Consider the following 15,968-nt stretch of genomic DNA (forward strand, 5'->3'; position numbering starts at 1 on the left):
CTGTATATATATATATATATATAATGTCATTCATTTATTTACGTGGGCTTAAAGAATAATAGAAATAATTATTGTGTCTAATTTATTTATTTATATATTTATAAGGAAGATTGCTGTTTATAATATATTCATTTATATGTCTGTATGTACGTATTTATTTACGATTTCATGTATTTATGTGAATAATTGTGTTTGCATATATTTATGTGTAAGATTGTGTTTGTATAGTATGCTTGTATTCTTCTAATTTATTTAATATTTTTGTCAATTATAATATTTTAATTAGCATTTATATTAGATATTTTATTGTTAGTAAATTAGATATTTGAATCATTTTGCATAAGTTATTGACTTATACTTTATACACTAGTTCCAATCTATCGCACATTTATAGTCACAATCGTACCCCTTCGTTCATTCATTATTTATTATTCAGTTGGTTATTTATTTATTTATCACATATGTTTACTTCGTATTTATTCAATTTTGCATATTTCTATGATTATTCCCTCAGACTTGCTGTCATTAAATAAAAAATTGTGTTATCGAAGTTGTTTATTTGTATTGTCAATATTTATTTAATTTTATAATTCAATTTTATTTATTTATATACCTTGTCACAAGATTTTTAATTTATCCATTTATATTTAAATTGTTTTATATATCTATCTTTTCAGTAGCAAATTATCTGATATAATAATGGGTATGGATGATGTTAAGCTGGTCACAGAACTTGATAGGATAATATTGAGTTTAAGCTCAGACACATCAAATGGGGCCTCCTCAATCTAGTGTTACTCTGTGTCATGATGGTGGTGGATGACAATGCTATCATCGATTTTGAAGTTAATTATGATCATTGCAGAGAGCTTTGGGGGGAATATAAGAAAATGTGGGACAACTTGGATTCTCTTTACGCGTCCCAGGGGTTTTTGTGTTACCAATGATGATTGGAAGACGGCCAAGTCACCAAACATATTACTATAATTAAAAATGTCTGCAATACTTGCTGTTATCACATTAGAATAAATCTCTGCAATATTTTTTATTTTTATTTTTTATCATCATTCTTCAATTCAGCATACTTGTCTTATATACTTCTTTAATATAGGTTAACCTAACCTATTAGCATAAATTTTAGCCCTTTATAAGCAAAAACTATAATCACAGAATGCAAGGTAGATGCAGAAAATTTAATTGACAATATTATATTTAACAATTAACTTAGTTTCACTGTGTAGTGTTTGCAGCTACTTACTTAGCCTCCACTGGTTCCAAATTTTACTTATTCTGTTTTATCCTTTTTTTCCTTCATGTACATAGTTTGATTATGTTAATTTTATTTATCTTTCTGTTCCTACATACATATAGAGATTTTATTTATTTTTATGTAATTTTTTGTTTCATTTATTTATTTATATTTTAGTATGAATGTGATCATTTATAGTGATGCCACACTATGGCAGATTGTAATATTAATCAATAAATAAAACGATAAAAAAAAAAAAAAAATCTATAGGTTATATCAATTTTGGAATTGATTAAGTTTTAAATAGAACATAGTACATTGCATAAATTATTTGAAATATTTTTTTATACATATATTTTTCCCACAGATAATGAAAATAATCAATGAACCAGTCAGAGTTCCTATTTTATGAACCGAAACCCCTTCCTATATCTAGAACTCTGCATTCTGTGTTCATCCGCTTCTTAAATACAAGGTCTCAACCCATCAAACCCCGTTTTATAAAACTGCTTCTTATGAAAAATCCTTTGTGCTACCTCCTTTTGGAATTTCTAACCCATTTCCATAAATCCTCATCCCTAACCTCATTCATTTCTTTATCTCCTCAAAGATCAATCCTCCACATATATGTAAATACAGAATGTTTATGTAAAGCTGTGTAAATAAGCAAATTTCTTTCTATTCTCAATGTTTCTGTTATATTTGATCTAGATAATATCTACAATTTGTTTTCTAGTATTTAATTAATCCATAATGCAGTCAGATGAATGTAACTTTAATTATACATTGCTGTTATTCTTAGGGGACTGAGTGTCCCAGGATAAAGATTAATTTTCCTTTAAGAATCATTTTTGCTTTGATTGTCAAAGTTCAAAGTGTTAGGCAGGTTGAGCACAGGATTGCCTAAAACCACTGTCCATAAAAAAGTCCTATGATACCTTGTCACTGGATCCTAAACCTATCATGGAAGTTAATCAAGAGCTACAGAGACATGAGATGGTTTATCTTATTGCATGTTCATTGGCATTGCTTTTCTACTGCTTCTGGGCCTACTCACAGGTTCCATTGATTCTTGTTGTTGCATTTATTTATCAGTTTCACCCCATATTAAAAATAACTCATTTTTAAATTAGTATTTATAATCAACACATTTTTGAAAGTATATCACTTTATGTTTAATGAGGTGGAGATAGTTGACGGTAGATATATGAGGAGAAAATGGTCGAGGGGTGTGGTCAGCAGAAAAAACACTAATAAACAAAAGATTATTTATTTGGGTTTTTTCTGCTGACCACACCCCCCCCCACCATCTTCTCTCAGTTTATTTCATGGATCAGAAAATCTATTAACTGATTTGTGCTGTACCATTACAGCATGCTAAGATCATGTTGGTACTATCCCTAACTATCCCTTTATATTAAAGGTCTCCAGATACGTAGAGTTTTATTTGTTTGCTTCACCAATGCACCTTAAGGTGAAATTTTGCTGGTACTGCCTACTGCAATAGCTAGAAGTAACTGCCAATTGTTGCTGTTTTTTTTTTTTTTAAATGCTTACTGTGGCCAACTATTCGGTCAACATAAATTTAATATTTACTAATGTTAAGTCTCTAGTGTTGCTCCTTAAAGCTTGTAAATCAATTTCCTGTGCCATACTAGTGATGGTGTACTGTTGCTAATAAAAACTGTTGGAATTGAGTTCATCCTTGCCAATTTTTATTTAATATGCAGTGAATTTTCTTCTATACATAGAACCAAAAGGCCCACTCGCTAGATTAGTTCCCTCACCAATACTCAGTACCTATTCCTATGGAATTTTCAAAAAGATGAATTAATAGAGAAGATTTGATGAAAAAAATAATAGAGAATCAATCTATATAATTGTGATTTAAATTGCTTCAAAAATATTATTTTACACTAAATTTATACTTTATTTCAGAATTGGTGAAACTAATGGTGATTTACTTATATATCATGTAATATTAACATTAAAACCTTTTTGTCATGCTCCATTTGAAATAGTAGTTGATTTCACTCATACATGCTCTGACAATCGTTTCAGGTAATCTTTTTTTTTAGATTAATTGTAACAAAATTAAAATCTTAGCAGTCCCATTAACAGTACTATTCTGTTTCAGAACCGATTTTCTTCAGAAATGGTTCCATGTCCTGCCAGACATGGCTTATGCTAATATCCACGCAGCATACATTTATAATTGTAACAGCTGGGTTAGAGAATATACAAAATATCATGACCGAATATTGGCCTCCATCAAGGTTTTTTTTATTTTAGACTTAATTGTGTTTACTAAACATTGAGGGTCACATTTGCTTATTTTTGATTTAAGGTGTTATGAATAGTCAATTAAAAAAATTAAATTTTTCAAAATATATAATATCATGTCTTGCTTTCGAATATGGCCTTGAGACATAGCATGTGTATTCAAACTGTAATTTTGTTTTGCTATATTTGAAATTTTTATCAAAATATATTTCAACAAGTATTGAACCTTAATTTTAATAAACGTAGACAATGGTTTCAAATATTTAATTTACTTATTATTAGTGGAAATTTAAACGTTCTACATTAATGTGTGTAAACTACTTCTATTTTAAGTTAATTATTATCATGATTTGTTTAAAATTAGAAGTATTATTTTATCTATTTTAGGGAAACCGTAAATTAGTTTTTATTGAGGCACCAACTAGAATTAATGATTTCATCGAACCTGACCAGCAAAAATTACCTGGGGCTACACTATCACTTGATGAAGATTTGAAAGTATTTAATAATGCCTTAAAATTATCTCACAAAGACACAAAAGTTGCAATAAAGGTAAATTATAATAATAATAATCTTTATTTATTCTGGGATTAATCCCTTTAGAATAATTTACAGGCGTCAAAATTAGGCTTTAGAGCCTTAGAGTAAATTACAAAGTAGAGGTGAAATTACAAGATGTCATAAAATAAAATAATACAGTGAATTTAAAAATATACAATTAAACAACCATAATTAAAAGAATATATAAAATAATGATAAAGCAAATAAAATGAAACCATTTGTCATATCTTATGTTTTATAGATGACTTCTGATAGTAAATAAAAATATTAAAAAAATGATAAAAAATCAAATTCAATTAAACTAAAAAGTAATAAATGAAAAGATATAATTTCTGCTAGTGTACATATTTACAATTATAAACGAAGATCTAAGACATAAAATACCAAAAATATATAAAGTTTTTTTGAAACTTTCAATTGTTATTCTTCCGGAATTGGGTGGACAGAAGATAGTCGAAGATACAGAATTTTAAGATTGGAAGGGTGTTAGAACTACGAATAAAGGAGGGAATAGAATTCCATAGGAAAGAGGAACGGATGAAGAAAGATCTACCTAAGGCTGTGGTTCTATGGGCAGTTGCATATAAGTCCGAGGGCTGTGAGCGGGTATTGCGGGAATCCACTGAGGACTTTAATTGAAGGATATCTGAGATGTACGAAGGACGGTGGGATTGGATAACTTGATAGAGAAAGGAAGCAAGGAAATATTTACGACAGAAGGAGGTATAAAGCCATTTCAACTCTTCATAACATTGGGTGACAGAGGCGTCCCTGGGGACCCCAAAGATGAATCGTACAAAGTAATTATTTAACCGTTTTAATTTTGCTTCAAGATCCCCAGAGACATCCCCGTAAACCACACAGCGATAGTCAAAGTGGGGGAATATTGAAGAAGTAACCAGGAGCCTGCGGGTTTCAAAAGGAAGTAGGTGACAAAGATAATTTAAATGCTTCAGGGTGGAAAAGGTACAACGGGAAATATCGGAGACGTGGTTTTTCCAGTAGAAAGTTTGGTCTATAGTGACACCAAGGTTTTTAACGTATGGATGGAATTGTATTGGATTGTTGTTTAGGAATAAGGTTGCAATAAGAGGAATAGTTTTCAGGATGTGATTGGATCCTATTACGATTGCCTAAGTTTTCTCTGCATTCAACTTAAGCTTGTTTTCTTGTGCCCACTGGCTAATTCTATTCAAGTCTTCTTGGTTCTTCTCTGTAGCAACTAATAGGTCAGAAGGTGAGAAGGAAAGGTAAATTTGGAAATCATCTGCGTACAAATGGCATTGAGAATGTTGGATAAGGATGGGAAGGTCATTGATGTAGATAGCGAAAAGGGTAGGGGATAGCGATGAACCCTGAGGGACGCCACAGGTGAGGGGTCGAGTCATTGATGGAGGTTTATCAGGAACCATATAAGGAATAAGGGATTGTGCATTAATGTGACAGGAACTGAGTACATTAGTCATAACTGTGGGGTGGTAAATGGAAAAGTAAGAAAAAGGAAAAAGGTTGAGGGATAGAGAATAACTACATTTTATATACTGTTACGGAAAGGTAGATGGGTCAGTAGCATGGCATGTGAAATGGTTGTTGAGATCGTCAGGTGTTATTGGAAGAGAGCTGAGAATATTGGATTCTGGTAAGGATAAATTTCGGAGTATTTTCCACTTGGATTTGGGATCAGGAGCATTGGAGAGTGCGTAATGATTGTGAAGGGATTTAGCACGTCGAACTGCTAATTAGGTTGCATTGGAGAGAAGTTTAAAATGTGCAGACTTTAAACAAAAGTTTAATCTGCAGACAGGTGGGTCCGACGAAATTTGCGTCTAGCTGCTTCTCTTTGTTTTATCATTTCCTTTGTTTCCGGAGTAAGCCAAGGCGCAGTTAGACGGCGTAAGGTTTGGGTTTTGAGAGGAGCATGGATGTCTAATATAGATTGCAGATGTGAAGTGAGAGTGGAGACCATAGGGTCGATGGAGTTATTAGTGTGTATAATGTCCCATTGGACAGAATCAAGGTCAGGTTGAAGAGATTCATAGGAAAGGAGGTCCAGATTACGGTATGGTATGATTTTGGGAGTAAAACATTTGACTGGTAGGTCGTACGATATTTGGGTCAGATTGTGAGATGAGAGGAAGGGAACGGGGTGGTGGGAAGAGAAAAGGATTTTTATAGGAGAGTCACAGATTAAATGGTCTAACCAGGTGTCCGAGGATTGTGTGTGATGAGTGGAAGAATAAGGAACAAGGAAAGATTGAGAGAAAATATTATGTCAATAAGAAAGGATTTATCACTGGATTGAGAGAGCATGTTAATGTTAAACTGTTTAACCAGTGATGATAACATTGAAATAAGTGGAAACGAATTGGACAAGAGAGGATCCAAAGGTGTGATCGAGTGGAACTCGGGGAGGTCGATAAACGATAGCAAATAACAGGAGAGAGGATATGTTTAAAATTTCAACAAATATGTATTCTGCATGAGCAATGATAAGAGAAGGGGAGCGAAATAGGATTTTGACCTTGAGACTAACATGAACGTACAACCCAACACCTCCTCCAGTGTGATCAGACCTGTCGTGGCGAAAGAAAGTGTAATTGGGAATAGATACTTGAGAGGAAGGAATAAAGGGTTTAAGCCAGGTTTCGGATACGGCTGTTATGTGGTAAAAATTATCTAAGAAGTACTGTTTAAATTCATCGAAGTGCATTGTGCATTTACGTGACAGGAACTGAGTACATTAGTCAGAACTGTGGGGTGATTAGTGGAAAAGTAAGAAAAAGGAAAAAGGTTGAGGGATAGAGAATAACAACATTTTATATACTGTTACGGTTATATAGAGTGTAACAAAAATAAGAAATTGAAGGGAATTTAGGGCTCGAGTTATCAAAATTTGAAAAAAATAGTCAATAAAGATTGAGTTATGAAAAATTAAAAAAAGAGGAGATATAAATAGAGAAAATTCTATATGTGCTATTATTGAAGTGTTAAAAAAAATGAAAATAAATTAAAATAAAATATCTTCTGTACAAAAAAAATAAAATGAAAACAGTATTGTAGTGACTTGGATACCGAGTTCAACTGAAGTCTGTGGTCTTGCTTATGGTGACCGCTGGGTAGCTATCTGAATGCCTGCACCTGACTCTGCCTCCACTGAACCAGACGTACTTGATTGTCGCCACTTTCTGCTTCTGCCTGGCTAACCGGTAGAGGTGCTTGTTGGCGGGCATCATTGCTTCGCTCACATATACCCGGTGCGCGACGTTTTCATCCCAGCCTAAGTAGCGAGTGGAGAAATCCATCTTAGCTCTTCTTTGCCACACCAGCTTATCTCTTAATGTTTGACGGACAAATCTCACTATAATAGAGCCCAGGCCTCCTTCCTGTTTAGATTTGAGCCGTACCTCGTGGTACAGATCGTCTGGACACAGTTTCATGCCCAGGCCTGCACCAATACTGAGAATCGTTCCGATCACAGTCTCTCCCTGGTTCTCCAGGATGCCTCTAATTTCTATTCTAAGTGTTTTTTAGATTATTTTGCTCTGCCTGATTAAGTCTACCCTCTATGTCCGATAATTTAACTTTGAGGTTTTTGTTTTCGCCGGATAATTCCTTCACTTTATTTTTGCTCCAGGAGGGCTTCAATTTTATGTAGCCTTTTCATGTTTTCAAAGGATAGCTCCATCTGCTTTTGAAGAGAGTCTTTTGTGTCTTTCAGCTCTTCAATGCCCTGAAGCTGAGCCTTCATTTCTTTAACCTCTTCGATTAGGCCCTTTAAGAGATGAATCATTGAGCTGGGTTCATCACCTTTCAAAGCGCTAGACCCTAATTCACATTCAGCACAAATCTATTTTTTAATAATATCTGGGTCTGAGCTTTCATCTTTGATGCATTTAATATGATATATATGTTGACAGTTGGTACATGAAATTTTCGATGTATCTTCTCTTGCAATTGATTTATTGCAGCTTTTACAAATCACCATCTTGATAATTTAAAAAAAATGACTGAAGTTTAAAAACTAGAAGACGTAAATAATAATAATAACAATAACTCGGTAACAGCTAGTTTGTTTATGTAGCCACTTACGGATTAGCACTCGGCCAAACAAATTCCCACTCCAGTCCACCTGTACTGAGCAACCAATATATTCTATAATTATGAGAGATAGTTGACTGTGAATGACAAACGAGGAGAAGGTGGTTGGGGGTGCGGTCAAAGTGAAACACAAATAAGTTGGTGTAACCTATTTAATTTTGCCAACGTTTCGGCTAGAGTTTCTAGCCTTCTTCAGCGCTAAGAACAGAACAAGATAACAACCACAGTAAGTATAGAAAATAAAAAAGAAAGTATAAAATATATATAAGTATAATATATTCTATCTTCACTATTTTATTGCGATTTTCTCCGGAAAAATTAGAATGTCTAGGGTCACAATATTTCACTAGGTTTAGCCTAATGTGAATTACGAGTCTATATCGATTTTCTCTGAACTTTTTGCTAGAAACTATATGAAGAGAGAAAGAGATACAACAGAGATGTTCACGGCACGAGCAGTACTCTAAGACTAATATAATGTTATAAATAAGTAATAAAAGATTATTTTTTGTTAAATAAGTAAAATATATTTTATTTATTTGTCTATTTTTGTTAGTGAAGTATTCTATGCATTTTTTATGAATATTAGTATTTATATTAGTTAAGTATTTTGATGTTTATTTAACTAATTATGACTTGTTTATCTTTTCACTCTATTAATTTTTTTAAATTCTATCTTTTAGCAAACACACATACAGATGTATATTATGTATGTTTATATAAACATACATAGTTTTGAATTTGAACACAAACATAGTGAATGAGTGTACGTGCATATGGCATGATGAGAAAAGGAGAGGAACAGCATCCTTTTGCCTACTCTCAGAACTCCTATTGACCTCCATCAGTTCACATACCTCTTTGTTCCAGTAGAGACAAAAAGAAAGGTTCTGATCTAAGACATCAAGGAATTTTTTTGGATCCTAAACATATACTCAGACTATTACTGTGGTTGACATGTCTTTGAATGACTCTTGCTTTTATTCATGTTCTTCTATTCTTTATATTGAGAATTCATTGGCTGTTTTCTTGCTCACCATGTTTATTAATTTTTATAACAAGATTTTATTCTTGAATTATAGTTCAATTAAGATTTAGTAATTAATTATATTATTTTATACTGTGAAATAAAAAATAGCTTGGTATCATTATTATTCATTGTCTATTTATAATTTTCTGTTTTAGGTTGACATTACTAATCAAAAACAGTAGATTCATGTTACTTATACTTTTTAGGTAGGCCCAACTGCAATCCAGATAACTTCTTCCGAAAAAACTAAAGTTTTGTCTCATTCTGTGCTCTTAAATGATGTCTATTATGCTTCTGAAATAGAAGAAGTTTGTCTAGTTGATGATAATCAATTTACAATTACAATTGCTAATGAATCAGGCCCTCTCTCATTTATCCATAATGATTGTGACAGTATTGTTCAAGCTATAATTCATATCAGAAATCGGTGGGAATTGTCACAACCTGTAAGTATATATGTTATATTATTGAATAAATAAGTTTAAGCATATTCAAAAAATTGATTTTATATATATATATATATATATATATATATATAAGTTAAAATATTTTAGTAAAGGAAAAAATAACAAGAAATAGACATGAGGTGAACACTGTGAATGCTTGAATAATACTATCATTTTTACCTTCCATATAGGTCATCAGCTGTTATTACAATGGTTGTTTGATAATAGTACTTATCCTGTACACTTGTTATTATATACACTACTTATCACCCCCATCCCAGTTCACAAAGTGAACTTTGAGTTAAAAAACAAAAAAAAGACATAAAACATTATAATAAAAAACTAAAGAACAATTCCTTGAGCAAAAGTATACAAAAAGAACACAAAAAACGAAACAAGGTATAAACCCTACTGTTGCGGCCAACACAGGTCTACCATAGAACATATGTTTTTATTGTTTAAAAAGGCATATGTTTTTCTTTTGTTTTTTATATTGTAAAAAAAACAACACACATTTTTGTGAGTCTCTTGGTGTGCACACACGTATCGTCTCCTCACTACACACACATAGTTGCCAGCATTCTGGCCATCTTCGCCGGCTTAGTCGTTTTAGCCACGGTGGGCGGACTTCTTCAACTCATCCTCCCAGAGGACAAGGCGGCCAGACGTACGTCGATCTACTTCCAGGAGAACATCCACTCAGGACAGCAACCAAAGCCGGGCTCCTATCAATCACCGGTGATATAAGACTTTTTTCTAGTTTGTATATTTTTTTGTGTTCGATTAATTTTATTTTGCAATAGTGTTAAGCTTTATTTTTTTTCTAGTTTGTATATTTTTTGTGTTCGATTAATTTTATTTTGTAATTGTGTTAACATTTCCTTTTTTTTCTAGTTTGTATATTTTTGTTCCTTTTATTATCTTTACTTATTTAAAAATAGAAAAATAACAAAATTCGACTATTCCTTTCTTTTCTTTTCATGGTTGGGCTAGTAAAGGTTCCTTTCGAACCCCTACCCGCCATAAAACCTACTATATATACATATTATAATAACAACAAGAAAATCATATAAGTATAAGCTGTAAGTGGGTATTCCTAACCCTCTGAGCACCAGTTATCTCCTAGATGGAAACTATGTTGTGTTCTCATAGCTCTACCACTTTGAAAGGCCTTTCATAGCACTGATCCCCCTTGTGACGGCAGGACGATGGTTGACAATATGCCAGTTGCCTATTGACTGCCGAGTAGTGAGGACGTTTCCTGTGTGTTTTGTGATTTATCGTGGTGTTTAAAGTGGTTGTAGAGATACTTATGAGGACAGGATAGTGCCAAAACGTTGGTACAGAAGTGTTTTATTGTTCTATAAAAATTGAACAAATTCCACCAAACAGATTTGACGAAATTTGGGAAAATAGTGGAACCACGAGGTGCCTTTAAAAAAGTATCATACTGTGCAGTAGCTAGTTGGATAGAGCACAAAAAAATAAATACCTACACAACTTCAATCGGAGGGCCCTAGGGTGAGTTACATAATTTTTAAGTTGAAAGTAAAATTGGGTGTTGGAGTAAGGTGCCTAGACTGGCTAGAGTCGTGCCGTGCACCTTGCCCAAGAGGGGATGAAGAAATTCCCAATGAGGAAGCAAAAGAAAATGACTTGGAGACTTTAACATTGCGTGAAGAAAGATGCGAGTCTTCCATGGTAGATCAGGAGACTTCAACGATGGAGCAAGATAAAAAAGGGTCATCAATGGACCATTCAGGGAATTTAACGCCCATACAAGAAAGTAGGTGGCCATCGAAGGATGGTTGAACCCTTAATATCCGAATTGGACTTTCCGATGACGGATGCGAATGTGGGGAGGAGGGTGAGCCCACAGAGCCCCAAGGAAAAGAAGAAAAAGAGGGCTAGAGTGGACAATTCCTCCTTCTCAGAAAATAGTCTCTCGGAGAGAGCCAAGACCCTAGCTGACAAACTAAGGAAATATCTTACCAATACCGAGATAAGACAGAAAAACCTGGAGCATGTGAACCAAAAAATAGGGGACCTTTCCCAAGAGGGGAAAGTGTATCATCAACGGAAGTCGAAATATTCCTTCTGGGGCCCATATCATGGGCGGAAATGAGGAGAAAATATTGAAAATCCCGGAGACTTTAACGGTAGGTGAAGAAAGAAACGGGTCTTCCATGGTAAATCAGGAGACTTCAACGATGGAGCAAGATGGAAAAGGGTCATCGATGGACTTGTCGGTGACTTTAACACCCGATAAAGAAAGTAGGTGGCCATCAAAGGACAATTTAATTGTCGGGAAGGATGGGGATGGACCCTCAATGTCTGAATCGGACTTCCTGATGACAGATGCGAGTGTGGGGAGGCGAATGAGCCCACAGAGCCCCAAGGAAAAAGAGGGCTAGACTGGACGATTCTCTCTCAGAAGCCTAGCTAAGCCACGGAAGAAGACCCAGCAGAAAGAACCCAAAGGTAAAAAGGAGTCACCAGTAGCAAAATGTCATGATGCTGCCCCGGCTGCCATGGCAGGTGCTGGCCAGAGCAATGCCCCTGGACCTCATCCTCAAGGAGGATGCTACGTAGTATGATGTGAAGAGGCAGGGGCTGGGAGTGCTACCAGCGGGACTCCGGGAGAGGATCGGCAAGACTCCGAACCTTTGGAAGAAGTTCCTGCGGGAAGAGTCAATTGAGGAGTGAAATGGACGGTGGCGGGCTAGTGAAAAGGGTGTGACGCTGAGGAAATTCTTCCCCACCGTCCACTCAAGATTGAGAGCAGGTTAGGTCATCCCAGACTATTGGGTATCGCAGATCCTGACAGGACATGGAGGATTCCGGGGAAAGCTGGTAAGCTTCAGAAAGAACATTGACCCCCGGTGCCCGACGTGTGGGGTTCCAGAAACGGTAGAGCATGTGGTATTGGACTCCACCACGATGGAAGGACACCATGCCAGGTTGACGGTAAAAGTGGGATCTTCGCCCTCGCCGAGTCGGACTTCCCTCTCTTGATGGAGGAGGAGAACTACCCGTACTTCAGGGAATTCATCTACAGGTGGAGGGAAGTGGTCGGGCCAATGCACTTTACATTGGGAAGGGCTCGGCGAGGCACCAATAGAAGATGACAGGGAAGAAGCAGGTTGAGACCAGGAGGGCTGGAATAGGCTGTGTACTGGAGGTGAAAACTGGACGGATGCGGACCAGGCGTGTTGATCATACCGGACAGATGCGGACCAGGCGTGTTGATCATACCGGACAGATGCGGACCAGGCGTGTTGATCATACCGGACGGATGGTGCTGGATAAGGTGTAGCCCCATCTTAAGGCACTCGACCGAGTGTTGGGCTGCACCATGTTTTTAAAAAAATTGTCCCCAAAAAATTAAATGGTTCCACCAAATAATTTTGTATATATTTGAAAATAAAGTTTAAAAAAAAGGAAGATGTTTATTGGCAGCAGTGGCATTTCCTAACGCACTACCCCACTGTTGCCGAACCCCGTATGGGGTTCCCCCAAACACAGCTGATATAATTTCACAACTCATGCAGTTCTTAAAAAATGGTCTGTCCTGTAACTTTACCAAGGAACATATGGAGAGCTTCCATTGGTGCAAGAAAGCTATAATTGTCGAACCGGTGCTAGCATTACCAGACTTTCAAAATGAATTTATATTGACAATGGATGCTAGCAAAAGGGTGCTTGGGGTAATTTCGTTGCAAGAATTGGGTACTGGAGATAGGCCGGTGGCTTTTGCTAAGAGACAGCTGTCGGATGCTGAGTCGAGATACAGAGCACTTTAGCGCGAACTCTTAGCCATCGTTTGGGGAGTGGGGACAGGAGATAGGCCGGTGGCTTTTGCCAAGAGACATTAGACATTATAATGAGAGATTAGAATTTACTATGGAAATAGAAAAAGAAGGTAGGTTAAGATTCCTGGACATGTTAGTAATGAGACAAGGAAATACATTATTAACAGAATGGACAAAAAAGGAAACATTAAGTAATATAATTTTAAATTATTTATCCTGTCATCCAATTCACATGAAATACAATGTTATTAATAACTTTTTTAATAAGGCAATAAGAATAACGGATGAAATTAGATTGATGAAAATAAAAGAAAAGTTATTTAATATATTTCAAGAAAACTTTTATCCTAAAAAATTAATAAGGAAAATATGGGAAATAAATATCAAAAAATCCAGAATAAAAGAAATTGACAAAAATAAAAATGAAAATGCGATAAAAGCAAATAAGCAATTCTATTGTTGTAACTATATAAAAGGTTTGTCAGAAGGAATAAAAAGGTCCTTTAAGGATTATGATATGGAAGATATATCGTTAAGTTTCAAACCAAACAATAAATTAAAAAATGTTTATAGCAGAACAAAAGACCCAATAGACAATAAATATCAATCAGGAATAGTATATAAAATTCCATGCATTAATTGTCCAGCCATATATATAGGTGAAACAAAACAATATATAAAAGACAGGATGTATCAACATGAAAATTATGTAAAGAATAGGGAAAAGGAACCCAAAAAAACAGCATTGGTTCAACATGTTCAAAATAAACATAAATTTGATTTTGAAAATTTCCAAATCATTCATAAAGAGAATAATAATTTTAGAAGAAAGATATTAGAATCGATTTATATCTCAGAAAATATAACTTATACTGTCAACTTCAAATCAGATTCTAAGGGACTGAACCACCACTATTCAGAAATTTTAAGCAGAATAAATATGTAAATATTGTATACAAAAAAGATGAAAAATAAAAAAATGTTCAAATCCTTAAATAGTACAAGTATATAAATGGAATAAATATGCAATAATAAAAGTGTGAATAGAGAAGTAAATATGTTAAAAAATAAATAAAAAAAAAAAGGGGGGATAAATGTATATTTGAGAGAAATACACATAAAATAGGAATAAATTAGATAGATTTTAAATATATTAAAAAATGTTTGTGTTGTAAGCAGAAAAGTTAGTAATAAATGTTAATTAAATTATATTGAAAATGTAAATTAATGTTTTAAGAAAAATTTTAAGAAAAAAAGATAAGGTGATAACTGAGTCCTAACCTGTTGAAGGTAGGTTCTGTTTTAAGGTTTGCAAATGTAAATTAAAGAAAGAAGAGAAGTGGTTAGTACAAGTTTTCAATTTAAGAAAGAATTATATAGAAAAATTTATGTAAGTAGGAATCTATTTTTAAAAAAACAAAAAAATTTTATGTTATTATGATATTATTTTAACGATTAATTTATTTAGAGATGGGACAAAGGCAATTAGCTGGCATTTTTAAGAATTTTAAAAGAGAAAATGACAACAAAATAAAGGTAGGGCCAAAGAAATCAGTATGTAAGTGAAGGAAACAATGAAATTGTTATAAAAATAATTTAAAAAAAACTGTTTGTAGGTATCCTTGAAAATGACCTGAGGGTCGAAACGTTGGAAGGTTTTTAAAAGAATAAAGTTGAGAAAAAAGGATCAAATTTGTTTTTAAATAAACTAAACCACTCTCAAACAAGAATATATTAATAAAAATTAATCTAAAAAAGAAAGATATTTATTGGCAGCATTGGCATGCGCTATCCTAACGCACTACCCCACTGTTGCCGAACCACATATGGGGTTCCCCTAAACACAGCTGATATAATTTCACAACTCACGCAGTTCTTAAAAAAGGGTCTGTCCTTTAACTTTACCAAGGAACATATGGAGAGCTTCCATTGTTGCAAGAAAGCTATAATTGGCGAACCGGTGCTAGCATTACCAGACTTTCAAAATGAATTTATATTGACAACGGATGCTAGCAAAAGGGCGCTTGGGGTAGTCTCGTTGCAAGAATTGGGTACTGGAGATACAGAGCACTTTAGCGCGAACTCTTAGCCATCGTTTGGGCAGTTTTTTCAGTCTAATTAGCTCTGTAATTTTGGTATATGATTTTCTTGTGGTTATTATACTGTATTTTGTTTTTCTTGTCCTTCTTGTACACTTTAGCTAAAGAAATTGTTCTTTAGTTTTTTTTTTTTATTATTATCTTTTATGTCGCATATTTAGTGAACTCAAAGTTCACTTTGTGAACTGGGATGGGGTGATATATAGTGTTTATGATAAGTAGTGTATAGGATAAGTACTATTATCAAAAAATCATTGTAACAGCTAATACCCCATGTGGAAGGTAAAAATAAAAAACAGTATTGCATTATTAAAGCATTCAGAGTGTTCCATTCGTTTCTAATTCCATCTTATTTTAACTTTACTAAGTATTTTAACTTATATATATATA

The 15,968-nt window shown here is 34.2% G+C and overlaps 1 protein-coding gene across 1 annotated transcript in view; it reads left to right on the forward strand.

Moving 5' to 3' along the window:
• LOC106679648 (neurofibromin) overlaps positions 1 to 13,470 on the forward strand; it is a 46,117-nt gene extending 32,647 nt beyond the window's left edge. The window contains exons 4-8 of the mRNA XM_067052684.1: positions 3,188 to 3,310; positions 3,387 to 3,525; positions 3,920 to 4,084; positions 9,428 to 9,667; positions 13,219 to 13,470. Coding sequence (XP_066908785.1) covers positions 3,188 to 3,310; positions 3,387 to 3,525; positions 3,920 to 4,084; positions 9,428 to 9,667; positions 13,219 to 13,470 — 919 coding nt within the window. The remainder of the gene's footprint in view (positions 1 to 3,187; positions 3,311 to 3,386; positions 3,526 to 3,919; positions 4,085 to 9,427; positions 9,668 to 13,218) is intronic.
• The last annotated feature ends 2,498 nt before the right edge of the window (positions 13,471 to 15,968 follow it).

The sequence above is a fragment of the Halyomorpha halys genome, unplaced genomic scaffold, assembly GCF_000696795.3.
Source record: "Halyomorpha halys isolate HHAL.00 unplaced genomic scaffold, Hhal_1.1 Scaffold14.1, whole genome shotgun sequence".
Lineage (NCBI taxonomy): Eukaryota > Metazoa > Arthropoda > Insecta > Hemiptera > Pentatomidae > Halyomorpha > Halyomorpha halys.